The sequence below is a fragment of the Thermobia domestica genome, chromosome 11 (assembly GCF_964235325.1).
Source record: "Thermobia domestica chromosome 11, izTheDome1.hap1.1, whole genome shotgun sequence".
Taxonomy (NCBI): Eukaryota; Metazoa; Arthropoda; class Insecta; order Zygentoma; family Lepismatidae; genus Thermobia; species Thermobia domestica.
In genome coordinates this window covers 259,092,379-259,112,345 of record NC_137464.1, presented here as the reverse complement: position 1 = coordinate 259,112,345, position 19,967 = coordinate 259,092,379, and the positions used below count along the sequence as shown (strand labels likewise).

At 37.2% G+C, this 19,967-nt stretch overlaps 1 protein-coding gene across 4 annotated transcripts in view; it reads left to right on the top strand.

The window, feature by feature from the left end:
* Positions 1 to 19,967, top strand: part of LOC145664982 (uncharacterized) — a 536,351-nt gene that overhangs the window by 481,629 nt on the left and 34,755 nt on the right. For all 4 annotated transcript variants that reach the window (XM_081732149.1, XM_081732151.1, XM_081732150.1 and 1 more), the window contains 4 exons: positions 5,599 to 5,767; positions 10,976 to 11,114; positions 13,648 to 13,829; positions 15,946 to 16,101. In XM_081732149.1, coding sequence (XP_081588275.1) covers positions 5,599 to 5,767; positions 10,976 to 11,114; positions 13,648 to 13,829; positions 15,946 to 16,101 — 646 coding nt within the window. The remainder of the gene's footprint in view (positions 1 to 5,598; positions 5,768 to 10,975; positions 11,115 to 13,647; positions 13,830 to 15,945; positions 16,102 to 19,967) is intronic.

Below are 19,967 nucleotides of genomic sequence, written 5' to 3'. Positions count from 1 at the left end.
CTATGGAATGGTACATGCCGATTATCAAGGGCTAACAAGCCCTAGCCAAATTGTGTGTAATACGTCATTATGCTTGGGATCAAACGATAATTATTCGTGATCAAACGAGCTGGCCAAATTCCGATTGAATTTGTTTTCATGGTGGCTGTGGTGGAGGGGCTAACAAGTCATCGGTAAATGTTATTGTTCGGAAAATGGAATAGTGCAAAAAAAAAAAAAAAATAAACATATTTCATTCAGAACTTTGTTGTGCCTGCTTTGTAACCAGTGTGAATTAGTTGTGTGCCGCCAGATTTCTTTTCATTCCTTTTTTTTTTTGTCTCAGGTGGAGCGGGATGGCCCCCTACAGCGTTCCTAGAATTACACTCTAAAAGCCCACAGTGTTCCTAGAGCTGCACTCTAAAATCCCCTCCCATATAACTGACCTTTGTTTCACAGCAGACACCTCACATTTGAACTCTGTTGAGATTCTGTGTAAGTTTGTCGGTTGTACGCACAAATTGAGAGTATAAACATGTATTAGGGAATGAGAAGTTCTCGAAATAAATTTGCAAGCTGAATATTTTTTCGCGACATAAGTGAAGAGTAATTGTATATCCTTGAAGAGTACCCTGGAGAGTAAGAAAACTCTAAGCAAAATAATCATTGAATAAATAGCAATGTAATCACAGTAATGTACATATGGCATGTTGTATTTCTACCAGATTGTCAGAGCACTAATTCTCTCATTTTTTGATGTGAGCGGTCTCGCTATCGAATCTCCAGAAGAACATTAAAAAAAAAAAAGATGTATTTAGGTCTATTCCATTTTAAACAAACGAAATACGTTGCGTAAAAGAACTTTCCATGTTAAAATATTTGATGGGTAGAGTAGTTTGTATGGGATTTGATTGTTATTGCATGTATCTATTGCATGCTGATTGGGTAGCTGGGAAGGCAGCCAAGATATTCATTCTGACGGTAGCAAGCCCGTGAAAATACAGAGTAACAGTTACTCCAAGGGAGTAGATAATAGATAAAAAAAAAAAAAAAAACCTACCGTGAGGGAGAGAGCCGAAAAGAGTTTATAGTATGAAATTTTGTCCGCAACTAGGGAAGTTCCGCCAGGAACGCAGGATTACCTGTATATGGCTCTCATTGTTGAGACACTAAAATTTTTCAATTAATCGTATACGGAAGATAAACATTAATAAACTATTTTTATTTATTTACTTATTCCTCGGGGGGTAGTCTATCTCAGAAGATTACGATTAGCATAATTCTATGTTTCAGGGGTGCGCTTCCAATCCACCTCCCAGAGGCGGTTTTTGGGTGGGCGAACCGAACCTTGTCCTTAGATCCACACATTAATTAAAGTGTATGTAACACACATGTACGTATGTGTGTGTGTGTGTGCGTATGATATGTGTATATGTATGTATGCTAAATGTAAAATATTTTTGAACCAATGTTTCCAATCCAAATAATAGAGCCCCACAGCTCCAACTCGCCAAAAACAAATTCCGCCTGTGTCACCTTCTACACATCAGCGGCTATGCCCATAGTATATTCTATGATAACAATTGACTGAATGTTCTTTTCAAGTTTCTAGCTCATTTTCTTGGAAAGATAATGCGTAAGACTCTCTTAGTGTTGCAACGAGACGAGGACTCTTTGAAGCGAGACACGATACAATACGAAACGTTTCGTAAAACGTCTTGTCTCGTGTCTCGAAAAATACAAACACAGTTTCTGAATTTGCTTAAAAATTTATTAACTCGGAATAAATTATTTGCCTTCGAAATGTATACCATCTTTTATTATTTCAAATGATCCAAATGATTCAACGTTTCAAACCCTACAAAGAACAGGGAATACCTAAAGCACTTTTTAAAAATGATTCTTACAAACAGCTTTCACTTCCATTTTTCAATCGATTCAAGTTTAATTATTTTGTGATAGTGCTCCAGATTCAAATACAATGTAAAGCGTTCATTGAGATCAGTGTTTCAGAAGATTTTATTCCGGGGGCTGGTGGAGATATCTACGTATAAAAATCCTTTAATAGAAGTACAAGTATGCGTAGAAGTGGCAATTTTATCAGTAACTAACTATTGTTTCATGGTCTTTCTCGTTCCGAACCAAGACAGAAACGTGTCAGCCTTTCTCGACACTGAGTTTCGAAAAAGATTCTGATTTGACAATAAAATTTATCTTTTTTATCCTTTTATGCTGTTATTCGAAGATAAACCATTTTTTAAATGGGAAAGTTACATAGGCCTCCTTATTTGTTGAAGTGGCGCCAGGGGTTCTGAAAAAAGGATATCAGAATAAATGGGGAAATCTTGCCTTTCGTCTGTACTGACGGTATTGACAAATGTTCCTATCGAAGTAATTACGGGTTCAGTCGAAACTAAGCAGTCGTTGCTGGAGGATTGCAGTCGGGTTTTGTGTTGCGCTCTGTTAACCAAACTAGGTTAAAAGTTATAATTTTAACCACTTGGTTTAACAGCTCTTTTGTGGGCCTCAGCCTTTCTGGTGTTGCCACGAGACGAGACAGAACCATTCGATACGAGACGAGACGGACACATCTTTTCTAGACGAGACGACACAGCCAGAAGTCTCGTCTTGTCTCGTTTCGTCTCGTGGCAACACTAGACTCTCTAGATATATCAGTGCAAGTTATGACAACGTTCCTCACGGAGCACATGCTAGCTCTCAGCCTCTTTCTTTCACTGATGTTTGTTTACGTAGTAGATGAATATATAGAGAGTAACAAAAGGATGAGATATGCAGATTCTCCTGAAACCGCATTAAAATTGTAGCAGTATTTGGAGCTTGTTATAAATGGATTTACCGGGGAACTAAAATGATTCTGGGAACTGATCATACAGTATTGATATAAATAAACATGGAAACAAGTAAATACAAAGAACTGAAATCGTGAATTGTTTTCAAAATACAGAAATCTCGAAGGAATATCTGTTTAGGCGGCTTTAATTGTAAAGGAATTTTGAATAAATTTGCATCCCCTGAATTCTTATACATAAAAAATAGAAATCTTTCTTTTAGCGTACGAATGAGATGCTTTAGGAAATTAGGTTAAGATAATTAAAATGATACTGTCCTTTGCAAAATTTAAGAGGAATACCATGATCGAAAAAGCATGAGTCAAACTATAAAGGTCAGTGGTAGCTTTTGCCATTTCTTACGACCACTATACGCACCTTATTGCGAAAAATTTATTCGTATTATAAAACCGATATCATTCAATAAATGTCAAATTTAACAGATCTTGAGAGATGAAATTGTCATTACCTCTGTCGCATAAGATATTCTAGCTTTGTGACCCATGTTACTATATGACTTTCACGATAAGTGACAAGGAGAATATAAATCCCAAGTTCAAAACGTAAGGAAAGAAACCGGCTGTTCGCGCTTCAAATTATGAAAAATGTACCAAAATGGTTGAAATTATGATTTTGTATTTCTTTACGAGAAAGAAGAATAAAAATAAAAATTGGAGCAATTCTAATCATGTATGTATAAGCCCACTATCTTCTTCAAGTTACTAAACTAACTTCAAGTGTTTCAACCATTTTTGACACATAACTCGAAAACTTTTAGAGATATTAGAGGCAAGAATACGTGGTTGATAATGAGCTTTTTAATTATGTCACAATACTTTTGAACTTTACCTTATGAGAAATGGCATATTCCAAAATTAATTCAGTACCACCCTAACCTGAATTTTACCAAATGATTAGCGAAAGTGATACGGTGTGCATCGTCCAGGAATTAATTCCCGGTGTGGCACTCAAACATTTCTGTGTTGACCAAATATCGAGAGAAAAGTTGGGAAACTAAAAGATAGCGGACTTCAATCTAGACAGCCGGCAACGTTGGGTGTGGTTGTGCTTACTACTAACATAAGCCCGCTGCAGGCTCAGATCACAAGGGACTGTTGCGCCAGGATTATCTATCTATCTATCTATCTATCTATCTATATATATATATATATATTGGTGTTATTATTTTACCTTACATTCTCTCAGTAGCGTAAGTAAGGACGAATGGGCCTCCCCGCAAAAATGTTAAACGGACCCCCTCTTTTCACATTCATGAGTCACGTAAAATTTACAGAGAACAGTTTTGACTTTCTATGTTCTATCTAGTGAGTCACAACTTGCTCATATGCAAAAAAATGCACATTATTATTATTATTATTATTATTATTATTATTATTATTATTATTATTATTATTATTATTATTATATTGTGCTATAGTTTTCGTCTATTCTGCTATACCAAATTCGAGAGTCTACAACATCCGACATTTTTAATGAGGTGTGGTCGTCCCACTTTTTGTTGTTTGGTTCGATGCTGGTTTCACTGTTCTTTTCCCATCTTTGAAATACATAAGCACGGCAGATCGCGAAAACTCGACAAGTCGCGTTGTTTCCGAAATGAAGCTCCCAGCCACTTAGTCACCCTGATATATCGTCGTCATTCCCCATTCAAGGCACAAGCATCACACTGACTAATCGAGTGAGATTCTTGTCGTGTTTGGCGCGCGGTTGTGTTATGCCTTGTAGCTCTTATCTCAGCCCGATGATTTCGTTCAAAAAGTAGCGAGTGGTCATAATGTTTTCGCTGGTCAGTAAAAGTTTTGTTGGCATTTAATTTACTAAATAATCGCTCAGGTGTTACCGTCTTCATAGGTAAAAATGAGATATAGTTGGAACATCACATAATTTTTAACATCTTAACATTATAAAGTTTAACTTCGATACTGAAATGGGCCTCTTTCTGTTCTGGGCCTCTCAATGTTGTGGGCCCTGCAGGCCCTTTAGTTGCGCCACATCATTCTCTCTACTCAGAAGGATAGGGACAAATAGAAAAGTCAAAATTCATTTTGTCCATTTTTCATGCATCATACACTTCAGAAAAAAAAATCATATATAATACTGATATGTAAGAAAATATTAGTATTGTTTGTCTGTTTTCTGTATACAAAGAACCATTTAGGTTCTTTTTATCTCATATTCTGGTAATAATCAAAAAAAAGAAAAGAGTTTCATGTGATAAACATACGAAAGATAATTTATCAACGCGATGTGAATGACGTTCTCTGCAACCTAATTCCCGTTTTTCGTACAAAACTCTATTCCTACCTGCAAAAAGAAAAGATTTATGTTACTCATCAATGGTTGAGGTTTTGCCCTGCGGCTGAACAACACGGCTTGTATAAATAGACTCTGACTGACTGCAGGTGCACGAAAAAAAAAAACTGTTGGATTCCTCTCCCCGCCCACTTCAAGTGTGGATATCCTGGACACATTCAAACTGAGCGGTACGATCTTTCAGTTCTTCCCAGTAGAGGTACCAGCAGTGATTGCTAAATGAAAAAGTGAGCATCTGGTGGCGAAAAGGCGAAGTGCTCGGACAAGGGGGAGTTCACAGGAACCTTAAATATAAAAACATAATTTCAAAAACAATAATAAATGTTTAGTGCCTAGTGACTTCTTACCCACCCTGTAGGCCTATATCAAAAGTCTTAAACGTAAAATAAGTTCTTTCATGTGTTTGTTATATTTTTTTCTTTTCTTTTTTGTGAAGGTCAACAGAGAAATGGGACTCTGTGTTGATTTTGTCATTGTGTTGTTTGCTGCATGTCCTTGAGCCCAGCGACCTCGAAGCACTACCAGCTGACGTCATTGTAGATTGTGAGTGTGAAGCAGACAAACAGCCACCAGCGCAGTTGGAAGAACTGAAATCAGATTTAGAGGTGAGTATATCTCGTACGGGCTGACCAAGAGCGAAGTTCTCATTTCATAAATTGCATATGAATATATGATACAGAGAATTTATTCGTTAACAATATAGCATGGATCAGGGTTTAACGGCGGATGATGTAGAATCTCCTAATGACTTAGTCTTGGTTGTATTGCGCCTAGGGTTATCATGAAGAAGAATCACGTTCTTCATTAAAAGATCGCACCAGGCTAGTTATTATAGCTTACAGCGATGCAAATGCAAAGATTTTATGTACGAGGGAAAGTCTAGAATTATCTGCTATAACTTTTCTTACATTGCTCATGCTGACCTGTGTCCTCGTTTATTTGATTGTTATGCTGTTGTGGTCATGGTATGAAAGTTTGATCCAAATTTCCCCAATTTGTTTTCCTTTTGTTGCAGATGCACCAAAGAGGAACACTGTTAGATGGACGAGTGGCTATTGGTGAAATGACACATCGTCTGGAAATTAGTCATCCACTACAGACTGGAATTAGTCTGGAATTCTGCATACGAAATCATCCACTACAGACTTGGGTTGCATAAAGTCACTAGTCCAGCCCCCTCCTCGTGCGTAACACTTGTACTACCACTTTTTTAATGTTTCAATCCATTCGTAGACTCTGATGCGGCAAGACATTGTTCCCATATTATGCCAAAAAATCTTTGATGGATCGCGACCCTTGATACATATTTCCACCACAAAAACCGGATCACTGCTCGTCGTTCCTCTTTAGTGCAAACTTTTAATGGAACGGCCATGATCTATCTGTACAAAAGGGAAGACAAATGGAGAAATTAGGATAAAACTTTCATAGCATGACCACAACAGCATAACAATGAAATAAACAAGGACAGATGTCAGGATGAACAATGTAAAAAAACTATAGTTATAGCTACATTACGGATAATTTTTGACTTACCCTCGCATTTATCGCCATGTATGACCATATATGTAAGTCGCCAGTGACTGAAGAATAGTGTCATTTTATCAATTTCCACTGAGTTTCATTTGCCTTCTTCTTATACATCACTTTTGACAGTTTGTAGCTAATATTTGTTTCAGGGGCGTAACTATATTTTATGGGCCCTCCCGCAAGAGAATACCCAGAGCTCCCCGCCTTAATAACACTTTTGTGGGATGACAGATAACATAATAAATAACCATACTTCCCTGTATCTGTGAATAATGAGTTAAATGCATGCAACTACTAGGCCTAAATATTCATAAATGGAAACCACTTTGTTATACATATAATTTATTCAATAAGCTTCACAATGGAAGACTGCAGTGGCGTGCCGTGACTTTTCTCACAGGGGACTAGGTTCGAAGAGAATGTGTGCCGTAGAGTGGAGGTCCTGACTAATATTGTTGACACCAAACAACACAATTTATATGTTTCTGTAAACGCTTCTTCTACCAAGCCTCTTTCTTTCAAGAAATGGATAATTTCAGTCACAGTTTTATTTGAAAAATCTAGTCTGTAAACCTATATTAATTCACTCCGCAAATTGTTAAAATTAAAAAAAAAAAACTCCCGTAAATTGATTTAAGGGTCAAAAACAGGAAATCGACATTTCAAGCACTGAAAACTCTTTAAATCTAACAGCTCAAGAAATTGTAACTCACTGAGATCTTGAAATCACAGTATCAATTATGTCATTGAAGAGACGCACATATTTAATTTCTGAATCTGTTCAGTCATCTACTTTACGTCTTTTATTAGAAGGTTCCCGTTGTCATCCAATTCTACTTTTCTATAAGTCTTCAAAATCGTTTCTTGCATTTCTAAGTTAAGATACCATCTTTTGTACTTTTTGGATGCAATATTTCACATACAAGGTTTTACTTTAAAGAATGTTGAATAGTATATCCGTGCGCGAAAAAAAAATGACTGAAAACTTTTAGTAGAAATGCAAAATCGAAATCCTTCAATGCTAACTCACACTTTTTTTTTTTTTTTTTTTTTTTTTTTTTTTTTTTTTTTTTTTTGGTAGTCATGAAAGCTTCGGTGTCGCAATTATCTGAATCTTCTACAATATTCTCAAAACACCGTAAGAGTTCTATTTGATTTTCATTTACTGCATTCACAATTTTTGAATTGTAATTCCATCTTATAGTGGCAACCGTTGGAAATCGCTTAGTTACTTCCTGATTCAGCAAGCGCGTTACAGCGTTTCGATGAATATGAAAAGAAATTTGGAATGCCACTTATTCTAAAAAATATTTTACATTCCTTGATGTGCTTAACAGACTGTGGAACAATGAGATTGAGTCTGTGGTGGTAGCAGTGTATGATGAGTGCACTCAAACACTTTTGACAAAAGATTGTAAACCGTTCAAATGTCCAGAAAATGTGGCAGCTCCATCCATAGCCTAGTGCTACAAAGCTTTTGCTTACAATTAAAATGAGAGAGAATTTGGAAAGCATGCTCATTTAGAGCAGTCGCAGTGCAATCACTAGTAACATCTGCAAAACAAATAAATCTTTCATGAATTGCCGTCTTTCACGTACCGCGTAGTTTTGTCCAACATCATTGCTGTAAGAAGTGTATTGTTTATTTCTGAGTTAATTTTATCCAGAATTACTCACTAACACATTTAATAATATAATTCTGAATTCTGTTTGATGTTCCTTTAAACACTCCCATGCTGTGAAGATGACAAATCAACATGAGCGCCCGAATGAGAGGGCAGGGTGGGTCGCGGACCTTCCTCTGGCTCACGAAAATGTATATGTAATATAGCAAACCACGTATATTAAATACCAGAAATACCAGACGCAACATAGCAACCATGGAGATGGACCCCTCCCTAGAAAATTTTCTTCAGGCGCCCCTGCAAGTCCATTTAGTGTCGCACTTGAAAGTAACTTAATTACTTCAATATAATTTCCCTAATTGACAGAATCTTCCTGTTTGTTATGACTTCTAAATGATAGCTCTTGTTTAGCCATAAAACAAGAGGAATAAATCAATCGGTTCATTAGTTCTCGATTTGAATCAACTTCTGCATTGCTTGCTCAATTGAAAATCAATTCTGGTTTCCCGGAAGTTTTCAATTTAGTTATTGTGGACAGGTGTGAATAACATTTTTCTTGGCGCAACTTGGGTTTGTGAAAATTGTTCATGTCACAAAAGCAATCATTATTCCACACGTCCTTTTCTATGTGGAACAGAATACAGTTTGTTTCTTGTTTTACATGCAGTTAACTATTTTGAAGAAGCAAAATAATCCGTTTTGATATTATGTATATAATCTTTCATTTTTACCTAAATGGAAATGCTTGGAGTTGTTCTACCACTGGTTATTATTTGTTGCATTTCTTGAAAATTAAGGAATCCAATGGTCCAGAATACAAGACTGAAACGGCCGCTCCCCGACCTTACTGTCCCCTATAACAATTGAAGTAATATCACTGCTTGCGCCATCGCTTTGCTGCAAGGGACTAGATTTCTCAGACGAGTCCCCTTCCATACTTTATTCTTCGAGTCATTTGCAAAATATATTGACAATCTAAAAAGTTCACACTTCACTAGATTTCTTAAAGTGTCAAGATAATACTGTAAATTTAATAGCGTTAAAACTATTAACTGTAAAAAGCAAATGAGCATTAAATTCGCTTACGACAGAACGCCCGTGCTTAGAGCTTAGACAACATAATATGAGGACTTGCTGGCTGGATCCTGTTCCCTTCCCCGAGAACAGCCGATTAAAATCCGAGCGTTTCCGATCTCCACTTCGCTGCCGCACCCAGCATACGGGCGCTGACTATAGTTGTGTCAGAACAATTGAAATAGTGTTATTTTACGAAAATAGAGAAATACAAACAATGTTTTCGTTTTCTTTGGTATATATTTATCACAAAATACTTTAATTAAAATGCCAGGGGACTAGCCTAGTCCCCTAGTCCCCTTGACGGCACGCCGCTGGAAGACTGACTTAGTTCTTTGCAGTCAGTGACGTTAGTCTTCATGAAGAGTAGCAGAAATTAATTGAATGGTTTCCTTCTTGTTTTCCTGTCAGCAAAATCCTTTACTGACCTCCGTACATCCATATTTTCAGCTTCGTCCGCATTTATTGAGAGTAGTGCTAGATTACTTAATCTATTTTGGCCCATTCTGCTTTTCACATAGTTTTTTTTTTTTTTTTAATTATTAATTTCAAGTTTGAGAACGACCTCTCTGCAGAACTACAGAGACCGGGAGCGTCGTAAACAACAAACACGCGGTAATAAGTTCGTAAATGCTAGACACCAATGACATATTTCACAATTAAAAGCCTTGTTAGATCAAACACAGAATTCTGAACACTTATTTCAGATTTCAGCTGTTTCACAAAGCAAATTACTCCCATCGGAAATGAAGAACCAATATCACAACTGTAAGTTGTTTGAAGTATTTGTGTCCTTAGAATTTCGTCATCAGTGAGATGAATTATATTGGCAGGAAACAAAGAGAAAGTTTTGGATACTATATACCAAGTCACGCGAAGATGTAAAACGACAATGGAATTGTGAATTTAGCACATCAAATAGTTTAATATAGACTTTAATTCTAAAGTTTGATTCAATATTTCCTGCCGAAGAAAAAATATATAACTTATAAAAGCCGACCGAACCGATTTTCCCTCTTTTTTTGTTCGCGGTGCTTGACCTACACATCAGTCCTCTCAAAGATAGCCGAAAAAAGGGGCGGGGTGGAAGAACATTGCCGACTAATACAAGATTGAAAAGCGTGTTGATTCGACTTATTAGGAGGCTAGAGTGAAGGGTCCCCTTGGAAGTGTCACCCCCCCTTCCCTTCGCATTCTGGGGTTTCGCGCCATAGTAGTTACGCCACTGATTTGTTTGTTTCCACGGCGCAGTAAGCCGGAGATCCGGTTTCGATTCTAAATCCAGTCGTGCATTTTATTTTCACTCTTTGTATACCATTGAATTTGCACGTATAGAGAGCATTTGGTATGAGATGAAATAAGTTATTTTCTCCATTTATCATTATGATCGTTGAAACATTTAACTCCAGATGCAATAAAGTACAAAGAAATAATTTATTTTTCCAAATCACTAAAGCTATAGTTTGAAATCGTTAGAAAGAAGAAAGAGAATATAAATTTATTTTTGTGCTGTTAGTACCAACAGAGAGTAAATGTTAGATATGCAGGTACCTTGTTTATAAATGTTTTTATTTCTCCTTGAAGGCATCTTGTCAATATGAACTGGACAAAGAATGGGACTCGTTACAAGAATCACTTCACAACGTAAGCAGAAGAAAAGCAGAAGCTGCCATGTATTTGTCAGTGGAGAAAGCGCGGAAAAATATGAACAGGGAGAAAAGAGGTAATTATTTCAGTGAGTTTGTTATTAAATATCAAATAAAAGTAAATTGCCAAATTATCCAATAAACGTAGTGTTCGGCAAATTATTAATTTCTTCTTACTGTTCACTCACAGATTCTAGACCATTAATTGACAGCACTTTATTCGTGTTGAAAGGAATAAACACATTACAGGGGAAGAACGCGATACAAGGAAAGAACGCATTACAGGGGTAGAACGCATTACAAAGGAAGAACACACTAAGGGGAAGAACATATTACAGCGGAAGAACATATTAAGGGGACAAATGCATTACAGGTGAAGAACACATTACAGTAGAAGAACACATTACAGGGAAATAATGCGCTATAGGGGAAGAACGCATTACAGTAGGGAAATGCATTACAGAGGAACAATACATTACAGGGAAAGAACGCATTATAGGGAAAGAACACATTACAGGAGAAGAATGCATTACATGGAAGAACACATTACATGGGAAGAATGCATTGCAGGGAAAATGCATTACAGGGGAAGAACGCATTAAAGGGAAGAACACACTACAGGATAAGAACGCATTATAGGGGAAGAACACATTACAGGGGAAGAACGCATTACATGGAAGAACACATTGTAGGGGAAGAACGCACTACAGGGCAAGAACAAACTACAGGGGGAGAACATAATATAGGGGTAGAATGCATTACAGGGGAAAAACACATCACAGGAGAAGAAAGCATTATAGTTGAAGAACAGATTACAGGGAATGAATGCATTACAGGAGAAAAATGCTGTTGGCTTCTACTGGAACAAGTTGCACGAACTCATCGTGTAGAATGAATTAATCACACATTTGCCGAATCAACTGTGATCTATTGTTAACCTGCCTAGGTATATTTGAGAAATCTTGGATTTCGCTTTTAATGTTGTTCATCACTTATCATCTTACGATAATCTACAAAATACTAAAAGAAATCCATATCTCTTTGACAAATTTTCTTAATATTTCTTTCAGATCGTATCCGATTTTATGTTAATTATAGCATTAAATTTACTTTTCTTACATTGTTTTCCAATTTGTGAACATACAGTAGTAGTGAATCATAAGAACTGTTGATAACTTGATGTATTAACATATTTCTGAGGATTCTAGTAGTATATTAGTGAAGTAGTCATAGCAAAGACATAATCAATAGTATCACGATATAAATTTGCAAGTCCAAACAAGTTTATTTTTCAAAATGAATTTTCATAATTGTCATGAAAGTACCAATAAGCATTCATTTATCAAGTTGGAGACAATATTAATGTGTACACTTTAATCAATAAATAAACTGAATCCCACTCGTGCCCTTTGAATTTTTACGTTGGGCAAAGTTGGATTCTCAAGACTGTCTTTCACAAATTCTTTCTGTATATCCTTGCGCTATTAGTACCAGGCGCGTATCCAAGAGGGCCTATAGGGGCTATAGCTCCTTCTTGATCAGGTATACACTAGATAAAATGGGCTTCAATCCTGCTTTACACTGGATAAAGCGGCAAACTATGGTTTATCCCCTCCCTTGATCACATCCTGGATCCGCCAATGATTACTACTAATAATAAAATTCATAATTGTGTCTGGCTCCCTAGCTAATAAAAGTTTCACAAATTTCTTGTCTGTATGTGAATATTAAATATTGACAACTGTTGGAATAGGATCCAGATTACAGGAAAAATTACGAGGAAGAATCGGAAACTAAGGTTACAAAGTCGATATTTCTGAGAGAAATGAGACGTGTGCGATATGTAGTTTCAGGCACCGCCACCTACGGCACTAGTTGTAGGTAAACACAAATGGTGACTCGTTCTTTTTTTTTTTTTTTTAACTAATCTCGCGAAGAAGTCCGCTCAGCTGTTCAATTTCTGTGGACGAAACATGTGACCGCGGCTGAAATTCACCGGCAGCTGGTAGAGGTTTACGGAGAGACTGTAATATCTTGTCAGCATGTCGCAGAATAGTGTCGAAAGTTTGTGGGTGGTAGAGAATACGTCACCGACCCAGCACAACATCAACAGATTTGAAGCAGCTTTGCTGGGACATCATCGACTACCCTTCCTACAACCCGCACCTCGCACCAAGCTACTTTCACCTATTCCCGCACTTGGAGGATCACCTAGGAAGTCGTCACTTCCCTTCAGACGAGGAGGTCAAACACTTCTGCACAACGTGGCTGAATACGCAAGGGCAGGATTTTTATCAGGAGAGATCTTCAAACTCATCCCACGATGAGACAAGTGCCTCAACCAAAATACAGACTATGTCGATATCGGTTGACAGTTTAATATATGTACTATCTGTTGGCTGTATTGGTTGTATGAAATTATATATATATGTTTCACTGCAGGCTTCGTAACCTTACTTTCTGATAACCCCTTAGTACATAACGTTTAAAAATAGCCATAATTTAAATATCATTGATGAGTATGCAAAATATCATAGCATTGATGACTATAAATATCATAGGATGCAAAATTAATGTATTGTAACCATTTATGTTTTGTGTTTGTTTCAGAAGCACCTCACGTCCTTCCGTTAACATGCGAAGCAGTACAGATGGCGGGGTCTGGAGCAAAATTTAAAGTTGAAGAGCTTCAAACGCTGCCTCTAGAACATCTCAAGGATTGCCTGGTATTTTTAGGCAAAGATGAACTAGACAAAGAACAAGCAGAATACCTTTGGCACGCTGTAGTACAGGTTAGGAATTACTTAAATAGCAGTAGAAATTGTTAACACATATTGTAAAAGAAGATTCTAAATGAAGACTTTACTAACTCTATGAAGTCCGTTTTAAATTAGTTTTTTTTTATTATTATTCTTATTCTTATTCTGTAACTCAGTCGTAGGGTTGGGTCGGTGGCTCAGTGGTAGAGCGGTCACCTCCGGTGTTTGGGGTCCCTGGTTCGATCTCAGCTCGCGCCGTGTGGACTTTGTGGTGCACAAACACCGTGCTCGTAGGTTTTCTCGGGTTCTCCCGTTTCCTCCCACTTCATTCCCTCCCATTCCACAATTTCACTCATTATCACCATCTCCTTTAGTCTAACCGGCATAAACGTGGGACGTTAAACTTAAAGATTTCATTTCATTTCCAGTCATAGGGTTTTAGGTGATTTTAGGCAGCCTTAAGGCTGGATTCTCTATTACTCTGTGTTCGTTTTACTTAAGATAAGTTGAATATGCTGTCTCAATAATCCAACTCTGCGTAAAATTCCTTATCAATGAGGCTCCGTATAATCCTTGAAACAAGTTGAAAGTCTTCTCTGTTTTTGTTATTGCCTGTTGATATACGTAAAGTTAATATTGTTGAATTATATCTATCTTGGATATATATATATATATATATATAAAGTACATCATATTTGGATTTACAGACTGGTCTGAAAGAAATTAATGATTTGGTATGGTTTAGTAAATTTTTATTATAATCTTGTAAGTTTGAGTTTTCGCTAAATGCTTTGTCAGATGTCAGATATATATATATATATATATATATATATATATATATATATATATATATATATATATAGATATATATAGATATATATATATATATATATATTTGATGCGAAAAGTTTCAATATTAAAAATAATTAAGTGATATGAAGCTAATTTAGTATAAAAAACCTTAGGTGGCTGATGGTAGAATATGTCAGTTAATTGTTTAAAAGGACCGTTATGCAATCCTTGTTGAATGTTTGTATTGAGACAATTTTCATATCTATTTTGGTTTATATTTGAGAAAGTTTATTTAAAAAGAGATCTTATTTTGGAATATCTACTTTTGCATAAAATTCATGCTTGCCTTATATCAGTAGAAAAGTTTTCTCATGCCTAGGAGTTTTATTAACATTATTATTAAAAAGGTCCGTTTATAATTTTCCCTGGTTGCGGGTAAATGTGTCCTGGTCTAATCGAATTAGCTAGTGCCCCGCGAGCGAGCCCGAGTTTTATAATATACAGGGTGGTAGGTAACTCCACCGACAAACTTTGGGAGGCGATTCCTTATATGAAATGAAAGAAAAAAGTTCTAATAAACATGAGCTGAAAAATGCCTACTTTCAGAGTTATGATCCATTGAAAATTCGAAAAATCAGTTTTCAAAACTCCCTAACTTAGAAACTACAGGACCTATCCCAAGCGGTTTAAGGAATTACACAGGAACTAATATGTTCTCTATCTAAATATCCATGTTTTACCATCCTCCGTTATCGGTGAAAGGAACTGTAAAAAGGAAGTTGAAGTATAGGAATACTCCTTTAAGTACTAGTGGTGCGTTCGTTTCGCTGGTACCGGTGAATTCTGAAACATCGATATTTAGATAGAGCGTATGCCAGTTCCTGTGTAATTCCTTAAACCGCTTGGGATAGGTCCTATAGTTTCTAAGTTAGGGAGTTTTGAAAAATGATTTTTCGAATTTTCAATGGATCATAACTCTGAAAGGAGGTATTTTTCGGCCCATGTTTATTCGAACTTTTTTCTTTCACTTCGTATAAGGAATCGCCTCCCAAAGTTTGTCGGCGGAGTTACCTACCACCCGTATATATTCGTAGAGCTGTAGGAATTCTATAATGGAGTGAATTAGATTCCAATTATTTGTTACCAGCAGATTTTGTACAGAGTAAAGTCCATATCCAAAATTTCTAGAAAATTTATCCAATATAATTTTTTTATATTAGTCCTAAAATCTTTCTGTATATAAATTATAATAATATTAATGTGTATGTTGTTTAAAATATTACTATGAGCAAATAACGATTGTTTTATAATATCAGCAGTAGTTAATAATAATAAAATTTCTTTTCTGTCTTACCAGGCATATGGCGGAATATCTTCAATTACGGACGAAAGTTTGAAGTTGTTGGGCTGGATCATCTCTGCTATTTCCGTTGATGATATTCGGAATATTACATTCATGGAAATCGATGTTGTAAAGGCTTTTGGCGAATATAGAAATCAAAATGTCTCCCAGGTAATAACTTATGTAATCTATAAACCTTATCCCAGTTTACTCTATATTTTTAATCACCGTACAGTTTTAAAACAAGGTTTCATTAATATGTTTGTCAACAATATTAATGAAACTTTTGCTACTAATCACCTCACGTTACTGCTAACCATTTAACCCTTCTGAGATTTAAAAAGGACGTTCTGATGGGTATAAATGTTAATCTGTTTCAAAGATGTTGAAGATGTTTGTAATGTATCATCAACAAATTATGCGTTTTTTTAAAAAAATAACAACAATTTAGTATAAAATTAAATTTAGTTAACTTCGCTGGATATCCTTAAAAAAAATCTATATACGAGGGTCATTCAGAAAGTAATGCCTCCAAGGTGATATCTTTATTTGTGTTTGACAGATAGCACCGATACAGGTATCAGTGGAAAGTTCGCAATATCAGCTACAAATGGTGGCATCATTTTTCAACATAATCCCTATTACGGGCAACACACTTGCGCCAACGCGAAACAAGGGTTTCATGTCGTCGACAAAGAATTGTAGTGGCTGCTGGCGACACAATTGCTGAACTACTACTTCCACCTCTGCGTCACAACTGTAGCGTTAATCCTTAAGGTGATCCTTAAGTTTGGGGTAGAGCCAAAAGTCGCAGGGCGCATGATCCGGACTATAGGCAGAATGAGGCAGAATGTCAACCCATAGATGGGACAACTTTGAAATTATGGCGGAGAAGAGGACGTGTGGCCCCCGACTGATGCTTCGTTTCTAGGTTGTAATGGTGTATCCACGACTAGTCGCCGGCGATGAATGTTCCTGGGCGCACAACCTTCCGCAGTGGCGCACAACCTGGATGCTGTGGATTGCTCCATTACTCTGGAACGAGAAGAGATAGGAAGGTGAAATAAGTGACATTCTATAGCTTAAACATCAGTGCATTAATGATAAACAGTTGAGAATGTTTGCAGTCCTATTGGCCAAGTAATGGTCTTCGAGGCTTTACTTTCTGAATTACGCACATAGTTTCGCTTCAGATGTATATCAATAACAGCCCACTGTTTCAATCGGACGTCACCACTGGATGCCATGGATTGCTCCATTACTCTGGAACGAGAAGAGATAGGAAGGTGAAATAAGTGACATTCTATAGCTTAAACATCAGTGCATTAATGATAAACAGTTGAGAATGTTTTCAGTCCTATTGGCCAAGTAATGGGCTTGGAGGCTTTACTTTCTGAATTACGTACATAGTTTCGCTTCAGATGTATATCAATAACAGCCCACTGTTTCAATCGGACGTCACCACTGGATGCCATGGATTGCTCCATTACTCTGGAACGAGAAGAGATAGGAAGGTGAAATAAGTGACATTCTATAGCTTAAACATCAGTGCATTAATGATAAACAGTTGAGAATGTTTTCAGTCCTATTGGCCAAGTAATGGTCTTGGAGGCTTTACTTTCTGAATTACGTACATAGTTTCGCTTCAGATGTATATCAATAACAGCCCACTGTTTCAATCGGACGTCACCACTGGATGCCATGGATTGCTCCATTACTCTGGAACGAGAAGAGATAGGAAGGTGAAATAAGTGACATTCTATAGCTTAAACATCAGTCCATTAATGATAAACAGTTGAGAATGTTTGCAGTCCTATTGGCCAAGTAATGGTCTTGGAGGCTTTACTTTCTGAATTACGTACATAGTTTCGCTTCAGATGTATATCAATAACAGCTCGCTGTTTCAGCTGGACATCACCACTGGATGCCATGGATTGCTCCATTACTCTGGAACGAAAAAATGAAATGAAATGAAATCTTTGAGTTTTACGTCCCACGGTTATGCCGGTTAGGCTAAAGGAGACGGTGATTATGAGAGATGAGTGAAATGGTGGAATGAAGAAAGTGGGAGGAAACGGGAGAACCCCGAGAAAACCCACGAGCACGGTGTTTGTCCACCACAAAGTTCACTTGGCGGAGGCTGGGATCGAACCCGGGACCCCAAGCACCAGAGGTGAACGCTCTACCACTGAGCCACCGCGCCCCCTACTCTGGAACGAGAAGAGATAGGAAGGTGAAATAAGTGACATTCTATAGCTTAAACATCAGTACATTAATGATAAACAGTTGAGAATGTTTGCAGTCCTATTGGCCAAGTAATGGTCTTGGAGGCTTTACTTTCTGAATTACGTACATAGTTTCGCTTCAGATGTATATCAATAACAGCTCGCTGTTTCAGCTGGACATCACCACTGGATGCCATGGATTGCTCCATTACTCTGGAACGAGAAGAGATAGGAAGGTGAAATAAGTGACATTCTATAGCTTAAACATCAGTGCATTAATGATAAACAGTTGAGAATGTTTTCAGTCCTATTGGCCAAGTAATGGGCTTCGAGGCTTTACTTTCTGAATTACGTACATAGTTTCGCTTCAGATGTATATCAATAACAGCCCACTGTTTCAATCGGACGTCACCACTGGATGCCATGGATTGCTCCATTACTCTGGAACGAGAAGAGATAGGAAGGTGAAATAAGTGACATTCTATAGCTTAAACATCAGTGCATTAATGATAAACAGTTGAGAATGTTTTCAGTCCTATTGGCCAAGTAATGGGCTTGGAGGCTTTACTTTCTGAATTACGTACATAGTTTCGCTTCAGATGTATATCAATAACAGCCCACTGTTTCAATCGGACGTCACCACTGGATGCCATGGATTGCTCCATTACTCTGGAACGAGAAGAGATAGGAAGGTGAAATAAGTGACATTCTATAGCTTAAACATCAGTGCATTAATGATAAACAGTTGAGAATGTTTTCAGTCCTATTGGCAAAGTAATGGGCTTGGAGGCTTTACTTTCTGAATTACGCACATAGTTTCGCTTCAGATGTATATCAATAACAGCCCACTGTTTCAATCGGACGTCACCACTGGATGCCATGGATTGCTCCATTACTCTGGAACGAGAAGAGATAGGAAGGTGAAATAAGTGACATTCTATAGCTTAAACATCAGTCCATTAATGATAAACAGTTGAGAATGTTTTCAGTCCTATTGGCCAAGTAATGGGCTTGGAGGCTTTACTTTCTGAATTACGTACATAGTTTCGCTTCAGATGTATATCAATAACAGCCCACTGTTTCAATCGGACGTCACCACTGGATGCCATGGATTGCTCCATTACTCTGGAACGAGAAGAGATAGGAAGGTGAAATAAGTGACATTCTATAGCTTAAACATCAGTCCATTAATGATAAACAGTTGAGAATGTTTTCAGTCCTATTGGCCAAGTAATGGGCTTGGAGGCTTTACTTTCTGAATTACGTACATAGTTTCGCTTCAGATGTATATCAATAACAGCCCACTGTTTCAATCGGACGTCACCACTGGATGCCATGGATTGCTCCATTACTCTGGAACGAGAAGAGATAGGAAGGTGAAATAAGTGACATTCTATAGCTTAAACATCAGTGCATTAATGATAAACAGTTGAGAATGTTTTCAGTCCTATTGGCCAAGTAATGGGCTTCGAGGCTTTACTTTCTGAATTACGTACATAGTTTCGCTTCAGATGTATATCAATAACAGCCCACTGTTTCAATCGGACGTCACCACTGGATGCCATGGATTGCTCCATTACTCTGGAACGAGAAGAGATAGGAAGGTGAAATAAGTGACATTCTATAGCTTAAACATCAGTGCATTAATGATAAACAGTTGAGAATGTTTTCAGTCCTATTGGCAAAGTAATGGGCTTGGAGGCTTTACTTTCTGAATTACGTACATAGTTTCGCTTCAGATGTATATCAATAACAGCCCACTGTTTCAATCGGACGTCACCACTGGATGCCATGGATTGCTCCATTACTCTG